Source organism: Nuphar pumila, chromosome 16 (assembly GCF_984573655.1).
Source record: "Nuphar pumila chromosome 16, dmNupPumi1.hap1.1, whole genome shotgun sequence".
In the NCBI taxonomy this organism is placed as follows: Eukaryota; Viridiplantae; Streptophyta; class Magnoliopsida; order Nymphaeales; family Nymphaeaceae; genus Nuphar; species Nuphar pumila.
In genome coordinates, this window is record NC_143264.1 from 6,192,946 (window position 1) to 6,207,890 (window position 14,945).

General features: G+C 42.2%; 1 protein-coding gene across 1 annotated transcript; it reads left to right on the forward strand.

Annotated features, from left to right (window-relative positions):
* The first annotated feature begins 12,448 nt into the window (after nucleotides 1-12,448).
* On the forward strand, nucleotides 12,449-13,760 carry LOC149812786 (uncharacterized). Its single transcript, XM_089990696.1, has 2 exons — nucleotides 12,449-12,702; nucleotides 13,525-13,760. Exons 1-2 carry the CDS (start codon nucleotides 12,481-12,483, stop codon nucleotides 13,609-13,611), a joined length of 309 nt encoding a protein of 102 aa, XP_089846822.1. The 5' UTR covers nucleotides 12,449-12,480; the 3' UTR covers nucleotides 13,612-13,760.
* Nucleotides 13,761-14,945: the final 1,185 nt, after the last annotated feature.

The following is a 14,945-nucleotide window of genomic DNA, read 5'->3' on the forward strand; positions in this document are numbered from 1 at the left end:
AAAGTCTGAAACACAATCTGAAGGTGTTGAACATACTGCTCCATCGAGTCGCTATACACTATTATGTCATCCAAATACACGACGACAAACTTATCGAGGTGCAGGTAGAAGATCTTATTCATTAGGGTCGAAAAGGTAGCAGACACGTTCGTCAAGCCAAAGGGCATGACAAGAAATTCGAACGCCCCATATCGCGTTACACAAGTAGTCTTTGCCTCATCCCCTTCTGCAACTCTCACTTGCCAGTAACCAGATCTCAAATCCAACTTAGAGAAGACCTTTGCCTTTCCAAGTTGATCAAACAAGTCTGCGATCAAAGGAAGCGGGTACTTGTTCTTCATCGTCATTTTGTTCAGTGCCCTATAGTCGACACACAACTGCTTCGACCCATCGTGTTTTGCTTGAAAGAGCACGGGCGCTCCAAAGGGAGCTTTGAATAGTTGGATGATTCTTGCTTCGAGCATATCATCCAATTGTCTGCATAATTCCTGCAACTCAGGAATTGCCATGCGATAAGGAGCCATTGCGGGTGGCCATGCACCCGATATTAATTCAATCTAATGATCTACCTCATGCCTCAGAGGTAGCTTCTTTGATATCTCGGAGGGCATAACATTGCCAAACTCCTTCAATACTGGCGCTAAGGCCTCTGGGACATCCGCAACTTTTTCTGTCTCATCTGTAGCACGAATTGTGACAAGAAAAGTCTCATCACCACTTTTCATGCCTCTCTTCAACTGGAGCGTAGACACCAAGCGCTCACAAGGCTTCCCTGTCATCGCAGTAACCATGCAGGGCTGACTCTCACTCTTAAATCTGACAACGTTGAGGTGGGGCATTGGCACTGCCTTGTTGCATCTCAAGAATTCCATCCCGAGGATGACTTTAAAATCATCCATGGGTGCGACTGATAACGCGATCCTTCCTGATCCGTTGTGGATCTGCACTGGTACATCTCGAGCGACGCCGTAGATGGCTTTAGCCTCTGAATTAACCACTTTCATGTGGCTCTCTTTTTGTTCCCACTGTAATCCCAACCGTTCTGCTTCTTCACGTGAGATGAAGTTGTGCGTGACACCCGTGTCTACCAATGCCTTGGTAAGTCTTCCGTTGAGCAAAAGTTCCAAATACATCAATTTTTTGCATACTGTCGGTTCTACACTGGTTGTGACCTTTACTGCATTCATCATCTGCATTGCGCCAACTGTTGGCGCCTCTGCAGGTTGATCCCCTTCCTCACCCTGAACAACATTCGCAACTCGGGGTGTGCGGTTATCTCCATTCCCTTGACCGCGGTTTCTATTAGGACATGTATCCTGCCAATGATCCCCATGGTAGATGCGACAGTCATGGCGATGATAATTACCACCTTGAAAGTTATTCTAATTCTGATTATTATTTTGTCCATCTTGTCGGCCATGATTCTGCTGGTTTCCCCGACTAGCATTTTGTCCTTGGTCGTTCCTTCGATTGTCCCTTCGATTGTTGCGATCATTTCCCCGTTGTCTGCCTTGAAATGCAGGGTCATTCCTATCCAGCTCGGCAAGTTTTTCTGCAACCGCAAGCGCCTCAGCTAGTGTTGCGGGGTCATGCTGAATGAGTTCTTGGTTTGCCCATCCTTGCAACCCGTTGCCAAAGTAAAACAACCGATCCTCATCATCCATTCTCTCAACTTCCAACATTATCGAAGATAATGCCTTGACATAGTCATGCACTGACCCTGTCTGTTTCAATGCCAATAACCTTTTGCGGGCCATTTTCTATTGATTTTTAGGTAGAAAGTAGTCTCGCATTTCTTTCTGGAGGTCTTCCCATAAGACTATAGCAACCAATCCTCGTCGAACATCACTTAAGCGACGTCTCCATCAAAGGGTCGCTTCATTCGCAAAATACATTGTTGCAGTGCGCAGCCTATCTGCGTCCTCCTCTATCTTCGCAGCTTCTAAAAATTGGTTCATCTCGTAGATAAAATTCTTGAGATCCTTTGAGTCTCGCGTGCCTTTATTCTTTGTGGGCTCAGGTAGCCTGTAACGTGGTCTATCCACATATGTCGCAACACCGCCAGCCGAGGCAGTTCTCAACTGCCGCTCTAACTGTTCATTCTTTCGTCGAACAACATCCAATTCAGCAGTCAAGATGTTGAACCGACCCAACAAATCATCAAATTTGGTGGAAAAGTCCTCCACCGAGTAGTTAAGTTTAGTGGCAAGACTTTCCACCGAGTCTTCCACTCCCTCTACTACTGTCTTGATCTCTGCATTGAGATCTCTAAAAGCGACACAAGTTCCATTAACCAACTTCTTCATGTTGGTCATTGACCCAGTCAGCTCCACCACATCGCGCGAGATGCTTGACAACCAATCATCGGCCATGAAGTCCTCTTCAGCAGGAACCATACTGCTTGAAGGAGTCATAGCAATCTTCTTCGGCGTCATTGTCACTCCCGATGTCGACAAGGCTCTGGTACCAACTTGTCACAGGCTTAGAAGCAAAGGCCCCCGTGACGCAGCTTCGGGCAATCACAAACACCGAAGGCAGGCCTTTTGAGCGCACAAGAACACACGACACACGCGCACGAGCGGAAGTAAGAGTATGCGTGTGCCCAAACACAAAGAGAGCAAAGAGACAAGGATGCAAAAAGCTTCTTTATAGATACTTGAAAGCAAAGTACATCAAGAGGGGGAGAGAGGGTTCGAATACACGGAGTTCTTAAGCCGTAAGGTCTTGTGGGGCACGCTAGAGTGCCAAAGAGGTATATACATCAGAGCAAAAAGGTGAAAAAAATGGCGGTCCAGAACATTACATCTATATAGTAAAAAATGTCAAAACACACATATATATATATGATGACCTCTCTCCCTCTCTCTCTCTATTAGGAATGATAGTGCACCAGGGCTGAGGTCGGGAATAAGGTCTTCACCCCCGCCTCCATCTCAAAATTCTGCCCACCATCTTTGTCTTTATTTTCGCACGGGTTTTGATTTTAACCTCTATCCCCGCCTCCATCCTCATTTCATATCATTCATCCCCGGTCCAAACAGGGGGAGGCAGTGCGAGACCCCTTTCTCCTTGGTACACTGCCATCCTTAAAGGTATTTTAGTTATTTTACTAACGGGTATCGAAAACGGGGTGGGGCGAGAGAAAGCGTAAGTCCGTCCCTGCTTTCATTCTTGCACGAGTTTTAATTTTAAGCTCCATCTCCTTGTCCTCTTTCATATCCTCCATCCCCAGTCCAAACAAGGTGAAGCGGGGCAGGCCCCGTGTACCCCTGTCCACTGCCATTCCTATTCTTTATATATAACCCAACAACCCGCTGACTCTACCCGACTGCTACCCCTAATCAGAATCATGTTTTCTCAAGATAACAATTTTGTTTATGCTGAACACACCAATGGGTCGGATTTGGTCCACACAACCTGCCTCCATAAGATCAACCAGAGGGGTTAGGAATCCACGCTACAACATTTTTCATATATGTATATAAAACAACAACAACAACTACGCCTTCATCCCAAAACAATTGGGGTCAACGATATGAACCAAAAAAGAAATTCATTTTGGGTCTTCCACATGAATCATTTTCCTCCAATCATTTCTATCCAATGCCATGTCCTCGGTGAGGTTCAAAGCATTCATATCCTTTCCTATCATCTCCATCCAAGTCTTCCTAGGCCTACCCCGACCTCTTTTAACTAATATATTTTTTCATTTCTCCAACCTTCTAACTGGAGCATCATTAGGCCTTCGCTGAATATGTCCAAACCACCGTAAATGATTCTCTCGCATCTTATTTTCAATGGGTGCAACACCTACCTTCTTACGTATCTCCTTGTTCTGAATCTTATCTTTTATTATATTTCCACACATCCATCTAAGCATCCGCATCTCAGCTACACTCATTTTTTTAATATGATGTCTCTTGGCAGCCCAATATTTCGTACCATATAGTAAAGCGGGTCTAATAGTCGTCCTATAAAACTTTCCCTTCAACCGCAATGGCATTCTACGATCGCACAACACTCCAGTTGCACTTTTCCATTTCATCCACCCAACCTTTATCCTATGATTTACATCTCCATCAATTTCTCCATACTTTTGAATGATGGATCCCAAATATTTGAAATAATCATTCACCGGTATTTCTTGCTCACCAAGCTTCACTACACTCCCATCACTACTTCGTTGCTAACTAAACCGACATTCCATATATTCAGTCTTACTCTTACTCAACTTAAAACCTCTAGCTTTCAATGTCTGTCTCCATAATTCTAACTTAGCATTAACCCCAACTCTAGACTCATCAATCAAAACAATATCATCAGCAAACAACATACACCACGGTACATTTTCTTGAATTGATCTCGTAAGCTCATCCATCACTATCGCAAATAGGAAAGGGCTTAAAGCAGATCCTTGATGTAACCCAACCGTTATCGGAAAATTGGTTGTCACCCCTCCACAAGTGCGGACATTGGTTACTACTCCTTCATACATATCTTTGTTGTTGTTGTTGTATATAAAAATCTATGAAAAGAAACATAGGTGTGCACGGATTAAAACACAGGCAAGTTGTGCACTAAAAGTTTTACCAACTTTGATGTATTCTTTTAAAACTATGACAATATAGATGTGTTTAAAATAGTTGAATTACTGAAGACTAACCTTTGAATCGTCAGATTTCAACACATAAGATGGTTTTCCAGGAGTTGAAAGATCAACAACTCATAAATTTTTAAATTTCATACTTATATAATCATTTTTTTTATCAAAAAAGTATGAACCAACAGCTGGTTCCTAACAAATGAATATAGGCAACATAGGGGTGTCAACAGGTCAGGTTTACCCTGACCCGATCTGGACCAAAACTTATAGGGTCCGGATATGATGATAAATAAGAAGACCCAGGTCCGATTAAAAATTTTTATACCAGACCCGAGTTCTGATTAAGACTAGGGGTGGCAATCGGGTCAGGTTGGCGTGTCAGCATACCTCAACCCGAACCTAACCCGTTTATTGAACGGGTCGGCTGTGGCAAACACTAACCTGGCCCGTTTAATAAACGGGTAACCCGACACGACCCGCCAACCCATTTAATAAATGGGTTGGGTCGGGTAAACGGGTTCTCAGGTTCACGGGTCAGGTTGGCGGGTCGGGTTGGCGGGTTGATGGGTTGGCAGACCACTACAAGAAAATAGGTTGTTAGCGACGGACGTTAGCGACGGAAAGATTCCGTCGCTAGTTAGCGACGGATTGGCGAGCGACAAATATTCGTCGCTATTATCACTGAATCTTAAGAAAGTAGCGACGGAAGATAGTCCGTCGCCTAGTCCGTCGCTAATTAGCGACGGATGTTGCGACAGATTGTTTTGTCGGTACGATCGCACCATTTACCGACGACGTTAGCGACGGAAACTAGTCCGTCGCTAACTAGCGACGGATGTGGCGACAGAATATAATCCGTCGCTATTTTCGTGAATTTGATTTTACGTTGGCTTAGCGACGGAATTAATCCGTCGCTAACTTTCGAATAACCCTAATCCCAACCAGGTTTTCCTTTTCTTCTTTCGCTGCTCCTGCGCCGGTCCCGCTCCCGCCGTTCGCCGGTCCCGCTCCCGCCGTTCGCCGGTCCCGCCGTTCGCCGGTCCCACCGTCCGCCGGTCCCACCGTCCGCTGGTCCCACCGTTCGCCGCCCGGAGAAAGGTAACGCCCTCCCCCTCCCGTTTCCGGCAAGGGGTTAACCCCCTCCCGGTTCACACAGGGGGTTAACCCCCTGCCGTTTCCGGCAGGGGGTTAACCCCCGTTTTCACACAGGGGGTTAACCCCCTACCGTTTCTGGCAGGGGGTTAACCCCCTCCCGGTTCACATAGGGGGTTAACCCCCTGCCGTTTCCGGCAGGGGGTTAACCCCCATTTTCATGCAGAGGGTTAACCCCCTGCCGTTTCTGGCAGGGGGTTAACCTCCTCCCGGTTCACACAGGGGGTTAACCCCCTGTCGTTTCCGGCAGGGGGTTAACCCCCGTTTTGACGTAAGGGGTTAACCCCCTGCCGTTTTCGGCAGGGGGTTAACCCCCTTCCGGTTCACGCAGGGGGTTAACCCCCATTTTCACGCAGGGGGTTAACCCCCTGCCATTTCCGGCAGGGGGTTAACCCCCTCCCGGTTCACAGGGGGTTAACCCCCTCCCGTTTCCGGCAGGGGGTTAACCCCCTCCCGGTTCACAGGGGGTTAACCCCCTCCCGTTTCCGGCAGGGGGTTAACCCCCTTCCGGAAAACGGAGGGGGTTAACCCCCGCGTTTTTCGGCAGAGGGTTAACCCCCGCGTTTTCCGGAAGGGGGTTAACCCCCTGCATTTTTCGGCAGAGGACCCTTGCCCCTTGCCTTTCCGGTAGGGGGTCGACCCGGGCAGGGGGTCGACCCCCTGTCGGAACAGCAGGGGAGTCGACCCCTTGTCAGAACAGTTTTTTTTCCGTGGTGACTTCATTTTAAAAAATTGTTTTTTTGTGCAGATTTCTCAACGGAACCAACTCGTGCTCGGCCACCTGTGGTAAGTAAATGACAAAAACAATGCAAATCGGGTAAATACCCGTGGTGAGTAAGTGATGCAAACGTATCACATGTTATTTAATTTATTGAATGCAGCACTTTATTGTTCACACACTCACTTAGTTGTTGATATCTAGGACTGCTTTGTTGGAGTTCGGAGATCATGCTGAGCATGATTTTAATGTAGAAATATGGAAGTGTTCTTATTTTTGGAGTACGGAGTCCATGCTAAGCATGGTAGTAGTTAGTGAGATATTGAAGTGTGTTTGCTGCAGGTACATGTTTGCCATTTATTTGATATGAATGATTATGATGTATTGCAATATTTGATGTAATTGTATCCATGCTTGCATGTAGTTACTTTCAATTTGATTTTGACTTCCATGTTAAATTTTATAATAAAAGCATGCTTCAAATGATTGTATCATGTCATTAATAGTTTGCACATGAAAATATTAAGTTATCAATGCATGCATCAAAATTCTTGTTATTGTTTGACATAGTATATTGCATGATAAATTTGATATTTTCTTCATCGTCGCATTCTGATTGTTTTTTTCTTAATTCGTTAGGATACTATTCGTAACATCATACGACAGAATGACTGCAAACCGTGAATGGATGTACCGTAGGATAGTGGACAATGAGTTATCGCATGAATATATGGATGGTGTCGATAGTTTTATTGAATTTGCAACGGCGAGTGTCAGTACGGTAGATCCCACAGGTCGGATTAGGTGTCCCTGCAAGATTTGTAAGAATAATCGATTTGTAGAACCTCATGGCGTTAGACATCACCTATACAGGAAGGGTTTTGTGAGTGATTATCAGAACTGGGCGTTTCATGGAGAAGAATTTAGAAACGATTTTGATGCACGGGTGAATGTGGCGCACGATAATCCATATACGAGTTTGATATTTGATGCTGCAGGAACAGAACTGGGTTCTGCTATGAGTTCTAGTGATGTAAGAACTGTCGTAGATGAAGAATCACCAAACGATGCAGCTAGTAGATTTTATGATTTACTTAAAGATGCTGATGAGCCACTTTGGAACGGTTGTGAGAGTCACACTATCTTGTCTGCAGTTCTTCAACTAATGAATTTGAAGTCCGAGTATAATTTGAGTCAATCATGTTTTGACCGTTTGTGCATGATTGTGAAGAGTATGTTGCCTAAAGATGAGAAATTGCCACAAAATTTCTATCGTGCGAAAGTTATGGTCAACGCTCTAGGTATGGGTTACAAAAAGATTGATGCTTGTCCAAATCATTGCATGTTGTATTTCAAGGAGCAGGAAAACGACATATCATGCCCGTCATGTGGGCATCCTCGGTTCAAGCCAAAGACAAGAGGCAATGGTAGCACGAGATCAAAGGAAGTTTCATACAAGTCGCTCCGCTACTTTCCTATCACTCCTAGATTGCAGCGATTGTATATGTCTTCAAAGACAGCTAAACACATGAGATGGCATGCAAATAAAGTTCGACACGATGAAAACAAGATCACGCATCCTGTTGACGCTGAAGCTTGGAAGCACTTTGATCGTACTCATCAGAACTTCGCAATGGAAGTGCGAAATGTTAGACTCGGTCTATGTACAGATGGATTTAATCCATTTGGGGGTAGATCAACTCCATACTCATGCTGGCCAGTATTTGTAACTCCATACAACCTTCCACCAAGCTTGTGTATGAAACGTCCAAATCTTTTCTTGTCTCTGTTGATCCCTGGTCCGACCTCACCTGGCCAAAATCTTGATGTATATCTAAGGCCATTGATTGATGAATTAAAAGTACTGTGGGATGACGGTGTTACCACGTATGATGCCCACAAAAAACAAAATTTCAACATGAAGGCTGCTGTTCTATGGACAATCAGTGACTTCCCTGCATATGGTATGTTATCTGGTTGGAGCACACATGGGAGGTTGGCTTGTCCGTACTGCATGGAGGATTCCAAAGCTTTTAGATTGAGGCATGGAAGGAAGCCTTGCTGGTTTGATTGTCATCGTCGATTTCTACCCAGCGATCATCCGTTCCGACGTCAAAAGAATGCATTTACAGCAGGCACAACTGAAATGGAAGGTCCATCCTCAAGATTGTCTGGCATAGAGATTTTAAGAAGATTGCGATACTTTCCAAATGTATTAACAGATGCCCGCAGTCCTACACCCTTCCGTGGATTTGGGAAGGAACACAATTGGACGAAAAAATCTATTTTTTGGGAACTACCGTATTGGCCGACCCTATTGATACGACATAATTTGGATGTGATGCATGTAGAGAAAAATGTGTTTGATAATGTGTTCAATACAGTAATGAATATTAAAGGAAAAACGAAGGATAATCCGAAGGCCCGTATGGATTTAAAATTAATATGTAAAAGACCAGAATTGGAACTCAAAGAGTATAATGGCAAAGTACTGAAACCAAAGGCGAAGTACGTGCTCGGACCTGATCAAATAAAACATGTATGTCAATGGTTGAGACAACTGCGATTTCCAGATGGATATGTCTCTAACATTGCTCGGGCTGTGAAGATTGACGATGGACAGTTATATGGGTTGAAGAGCCATGATTGTCATATCTTTATGCAACGATTGATACCCCTAGCATTCCATGATATGTTAGACAAACCTATATGGGGGGTATTGTCTGAGTTGAGCGGATTTTTCAGAACATTGTGCGCATCGGAGGTCATTGTATCAGATGTAAAGAATCTCGAGGACTCTGTCATCACCACTGTTTGTCTGTTAGAAAAGATATTTACGCCAGCATTTTTCGATGTTATGGAACATTTGATCATACATCTGCCATATGAACTAAGGGTTGGTGGCCCTGTGCAATATCGATGGATGTACCCATTTGAAAGGTATATGTTTTTTTTATATTTGTCTCTTTAATGACAGATATTTAAAATTTGAAATGTATATTCTTGTCAGATGCATGTTCGACCTAAAAAAAAAGGTTCGTAATAAAGCAAGAGTAGAAGGCTCTATTTGTGAGGCGTACACTTTAGAAGAGATTTCAAATTTCTCATCTATGTACTTCGAACCTCATATTTCAACACGTTACACATGCCCGCCCCGTAACGATGATGGAGAACAAGTAACTGTAGCTGACAAGCTGTCGATATTTCAACGACTTGGGCATGCATTTGGTAGTTGCCGATCAAGGCTATTGACAGATCGAGAGCAAGATGCAGCACACATCTATATTCTTTTTAATTGTTCAGCGATCGACCCATACATCGAGTAAGTATATGTATATGCAACTCAATTATAAATCCTTTTATGTTCTATATGTGGATACATGGCTCGGTAATATAAGTATTTGTGGTTTGCAGACGATTTGATCTGGAGTTGCAAAGCAAAGTTTCACATCTCACTAATGCAGAAGTACAAAAAGAACGTGAAACTAAGTTTGTGGAGTGGTTGAAACAGTTGGTAAAGAAGCTAACATAAATTTTGTACTTATAAACAACACTAAGTTACTTAATTGATCGTGATCACAATAATTGTTTATGTCTGTGCGTAGGTTCGCCATGGTGATGTTAAAGATCAAGGAATATGTGATTTAGAAAATGGTCCGACCAAAGTTGTGCAATGCTACAACGGGTATATCGTAAATGGTTATCGATTCCATACAAAAGACTACGGTATAAACAAATCAACGATAAATAGTGGCGTGTGTGTCAAGGGTAGCAGCTACGGTGAAAATGAACATGATTACTACGGTGTTATAGAGGAAATAATGGAGTTGACTTACTTAGGCATGAATAACAGGGTTACGGTATTCAAGTGTCATTGGTTTGATCCAACTGCAACAAGACTCGACAAAGCTTCAGGCATTGTGGAGGTGAATCATAAATCCAGGTTTGGAACATATGAACCATTCATATTAGCCTCGCAAGCTCAACAAGTTTATTATACTTCATATCCGAGTATAAAAAAGTCAGATAGAAATGAATGGTGGGCAGTTTGCAAGGTGAAATCCAAACTATACCCCGAGTATGATCAGTTACAAGAAGATGAGTTAGCTGAAGACAGTGATTACTATCAATCAGATGATGTCTGTGACTTCGCTTATGGTCACGATGTTGCGCATGATATGCATGTCATATCTCCATTGGCTGATGAAACATTCATAGAGGAATGTGATCCAAATGATGTACCAAGTGGATGGGCAAACAATGAAGAAGAAGAAGAAGAAGAAGAAGAAGAAGAAGAAGAAGAAGAAGAAGAAGAAGAAGAAAGTCAAACTAGTGACGAGGAAGAATTCTCAAGCTAGTGAAAAAAATCTTATACTACAAACCTCTATTTAAATGCATTGTAATACTTGATGTGAGTTGTATTGCAATACTTGGTGTGAATGATTAAAAATTTTATTTCAATGTATTGTAATACTTGATACGAATGATTCGAATGCATTGTAATTTATCTGAATGTATTATAATTTATGCAATTAACGAATGATTTGAATTAGTGCAATACTTGATGTCAATGATTTGAATTATTTGAATGCATTGCAATGCTTGATGTGAATGACTTGAATGCATTGTAATACTTGATGTGAATTATTTGAATGTATTGTATGACATATGTTATTTGTTAGAATATGGTTCGTGGAGGTTATAGTGGTCGCTCATCCAGTAGTAGCCAGGCTCAACCTTCATCTTCACGGGCTCCTGTGATAGGTATATCATATAACTAATTAGATGCTTGATTAGTTCAAATGCACATTCTGAGAACTTGGTGTGTATTTTTTTACAGATGATGTTGCGCCTGTATACGACCCACCTACACCAGTTGATCGCACAAGTCAACAGCCAACACAGGAAACAGGGTCTTCACAGGCTGGCACAAGAAGACTCATTCGAATAGTGTATATCGATAATCGACCGTAAGTATTTTGTTTTCAATTATTGCATATCTTTTAAATATTTTATATTGATATTTACTGTGTAACAATTCATGTGCAGCACGAGGTTTGAGCCACAAGAAGTAGTACGGGAGATTAGGAATTCACTTCTTCAACATCTACCAGGACCAGTTGCTCAATGGAAAGAGTACCCAAAGGAGGTATTAGACAGATTGTGGTCCTCATTCATGGTATACAGTTGTTCCTCATAGTTAATGTGTTTCATATTTAATTTATTTAAGCAATGTCTACTAACTTTCTGAAAATATTTGTAGGCTTCGAATCGCTTTGCAACTACGGTGGAAGAAAATGATGCAAGGAAGGTGTGGCAGAAGGTGGCTGCCAATCGATTTGCAGACATGCTGCACACTATGAAGACTGCAGCAAAAAAAGCATCTGGCGTGGTAGATGATCCATTACTGTGGAAGGGCCATGGTCCTATTACTATCAGGAGAGATTACTGGGATGAAATGTGCGATATGTGGGCGGGAGATGCATTTAAAAATCGCTCTGCGAAGGCTTCACAAAATCGATCGAAGATGCCCGAAGCCCATCTACACACAGGTGGATCTAAGACATTTGGGAGCCACCTAAAGAAAATGGTAACTCATCAATATATAATATTAATTTTATAAGTATAGTTGCAAATTTGTGTACTAAATCTTTTGTCATTTAACTTCGCAGGAAGCAGAAAAAGGAGGCAGTGTACCATATAAGGATGTGTTTGTAGAAACACATAAACGGAAGACCACGGGAGTCTTCGTATCAGAGAAGGCGAGAACGACAACGGTATGTATTAATTCTATTAATAATCATTGCAATATATATGCAAGTCATCATAATGTTATCATTAATTATTAATGAATACTTTAAACATTATTTTGTAGGAGGCATATGAGCAACAAATGGTAGAGCGATATGGTGAAGACGCTACTCAGCATCCATCATTTGATCCTACAGCATGGGTGACTGCAGCAGGTGAACCCAAAAAAGGTCGCGTGTTCGGGTTTGGGAGTAATATGAACACTTCACCAGTTATTGGTTCTTCCAGTTACGGCTCACCAACTTCTTGCGCCGACATAAGCTCCAAGCAGCCGACTATTCTTTCCGGTGATGATGTACGCGAGATCATTAATGAATCACTGAATAACTACTTCCAATACACCGTCGCCCCCTTTCTCCGAAATGAGATCAAGGCCGCTGTTCAGGATAGGGGATCTTCGATTCCAGGTCCCTCTCAGGTATAATCACATATATAGTTTTTTTGACTATCTTAAAGCACATCTGAGCATGGTAGAATCACATATAGAGTTTTTCTAGATGCCTTAGAACACATATGAACATGCTATAATCACATATTCAATTTTTTTACTGCCTTAGCACACATATGAGCATGATAGAATCACATATATATATATTTAACTTTTTGTCTGTCTTAGAGCACATATGAGCATGATAGAATCACATATAAAGTTTTTTTGATTGCATTAGAACACATAAGCATGCTATAATCACATATTCAGTTTTTTTACTGCCTAAGAACACATATGAGCATATTATAATCACATATTCTGTTTTTTGACTGCCTTAGCACACATATGAACATGCTATAATAACATATAGAGTTTTTTAACTGCCTTAGAACACATATGAACATGTTATATATCATTTATGATAGAATCACATATAAAATTTTTTGCTTTGCCTGCCTTAGAGCACATATGAGCATGCTATATTCACATATTCAATTTTTTTACTGCCTTAGCACACATACGAGCATGATCGAATCACATATATAGTTTTTTGCTTGCCTTAAAGCACATCTGAGCATGGTAGAATCACATATAGAGTTTTTTTATATGCCTTAGAACACATATGAACATGCTATAATCACATATTCAATTTTTTGACTGCCTTAGCACACATATGAGCATGATAGAATCACATATAGAGTTTTTTTATTGCCTTAGATCACACATGAGCACATGATAGAATCACATATAGTGTGTAATTTATTTCATTATATTTTGTTTATCAATACTGACTGTTCTTTTCTTGTGTAGGCTGCTAGCGATAATCAGGGTAGTGGAGCTGAAGGGACAGATAAAGACAATGAACAAGAAGACGCACAAAATCTTGGCGATGATTAGAGGACTGTGTTGAAGAAGTTCTATTTTTTTTATTTTTCCTAATTGTAATTGTTGAATTGTAAATAATTAAACTTCTTAGTTTTAAGGTGGAACGATTAATTATTATAGATACTTGTTATATGAATTTTTTTGTGTGGTTTGTTTTTTATTTACAGGAAATATAAATTGTACAGGAAATATAAATTGTACAGTTCTCCGTAATTAATTTTTAAATAAATTTTTTTTGATTTTTTTTCGTTTTTGCGACGGATTAGCGACGGATGATTCCGTCGCTATTCATATTAATCTAGCGACGGCTTAGCGACGGAATTAAATCCGTCGCCACGCCGTGGTCGCCGTTTAGTACCGGCGGATTGGCGACGGAATATAGCGCTCGTTATTCCGTCGCAATTAGCGACGGACTTGGCGACGGAATAATTCCGTCGCCAGTTAGCGTCGAAATATTCGCGACGTAAGCATACTGTCGCCGCGTTGTCGCTAATCCGTCGCTAACATGGTTAGCGACGGATTAGCGACGGATTAGCGACGAAAGGTGGTCGTCGCTAATCTACTGCTCTGTTGTAGTGGACGAGTTGGCGGGTTGGTGGGTCGGGTTGGCGGGTTGACCCACCTGCCTAACCCGTTTATTAAATGGGTCAGGTGAGTTGACGGGTTGGCATACCTCTAACACGAACCCGACCCGTTTAATAAACGGGTTAGGCGGGTCGACCCATTTATTAAACGAGTTCATTTTTTCCAAACCCGAACCCGCCTAAGAGGGGGGTTGGCGGGTCGTGTCAGGTTTTGCCACCCCTAATTAAGACCCGTAAATTTTCAGTGTAAAAATGATAAATAAATATTATTTTACTGGGTCGGGTTCATGTAGTTCCTATTGAGACAGTATGGTTTCTCTTATAGTGGACTCAATTAAAAGACTTGATACCATACCCAAAAATCGAGTCCAAGTCTGATTTCACCTGGGTACAAACCTAACCCTGACACCCTAACGGGACATCTTCATACAGAGATCACAGTCCCAGTCTTTGATAATGGCGGACGCAGGACATGCCCACCCACCCAGCCTCCCTCCCTCCCTTCTGTTAATCAGTCATCCTTCAATAATTGGCATTGCACATGGGTCGTGGGGCAATTATGTGCCCAACTGACATTGCTGGAATCTATTTATTACAATATAACGAGAGCAGATCAGGTCAAATTAACTTGGATTGAAAACTGTACAAGGTACCTTGGATACCGTCCATCATCAAGATAAATGGCACGCAAAAGTTGTCCAAAGGATGGTACACACCTAGTTGGGTCCCACAAAAAATTTGGATGCTGTTAATTGTTTAGAA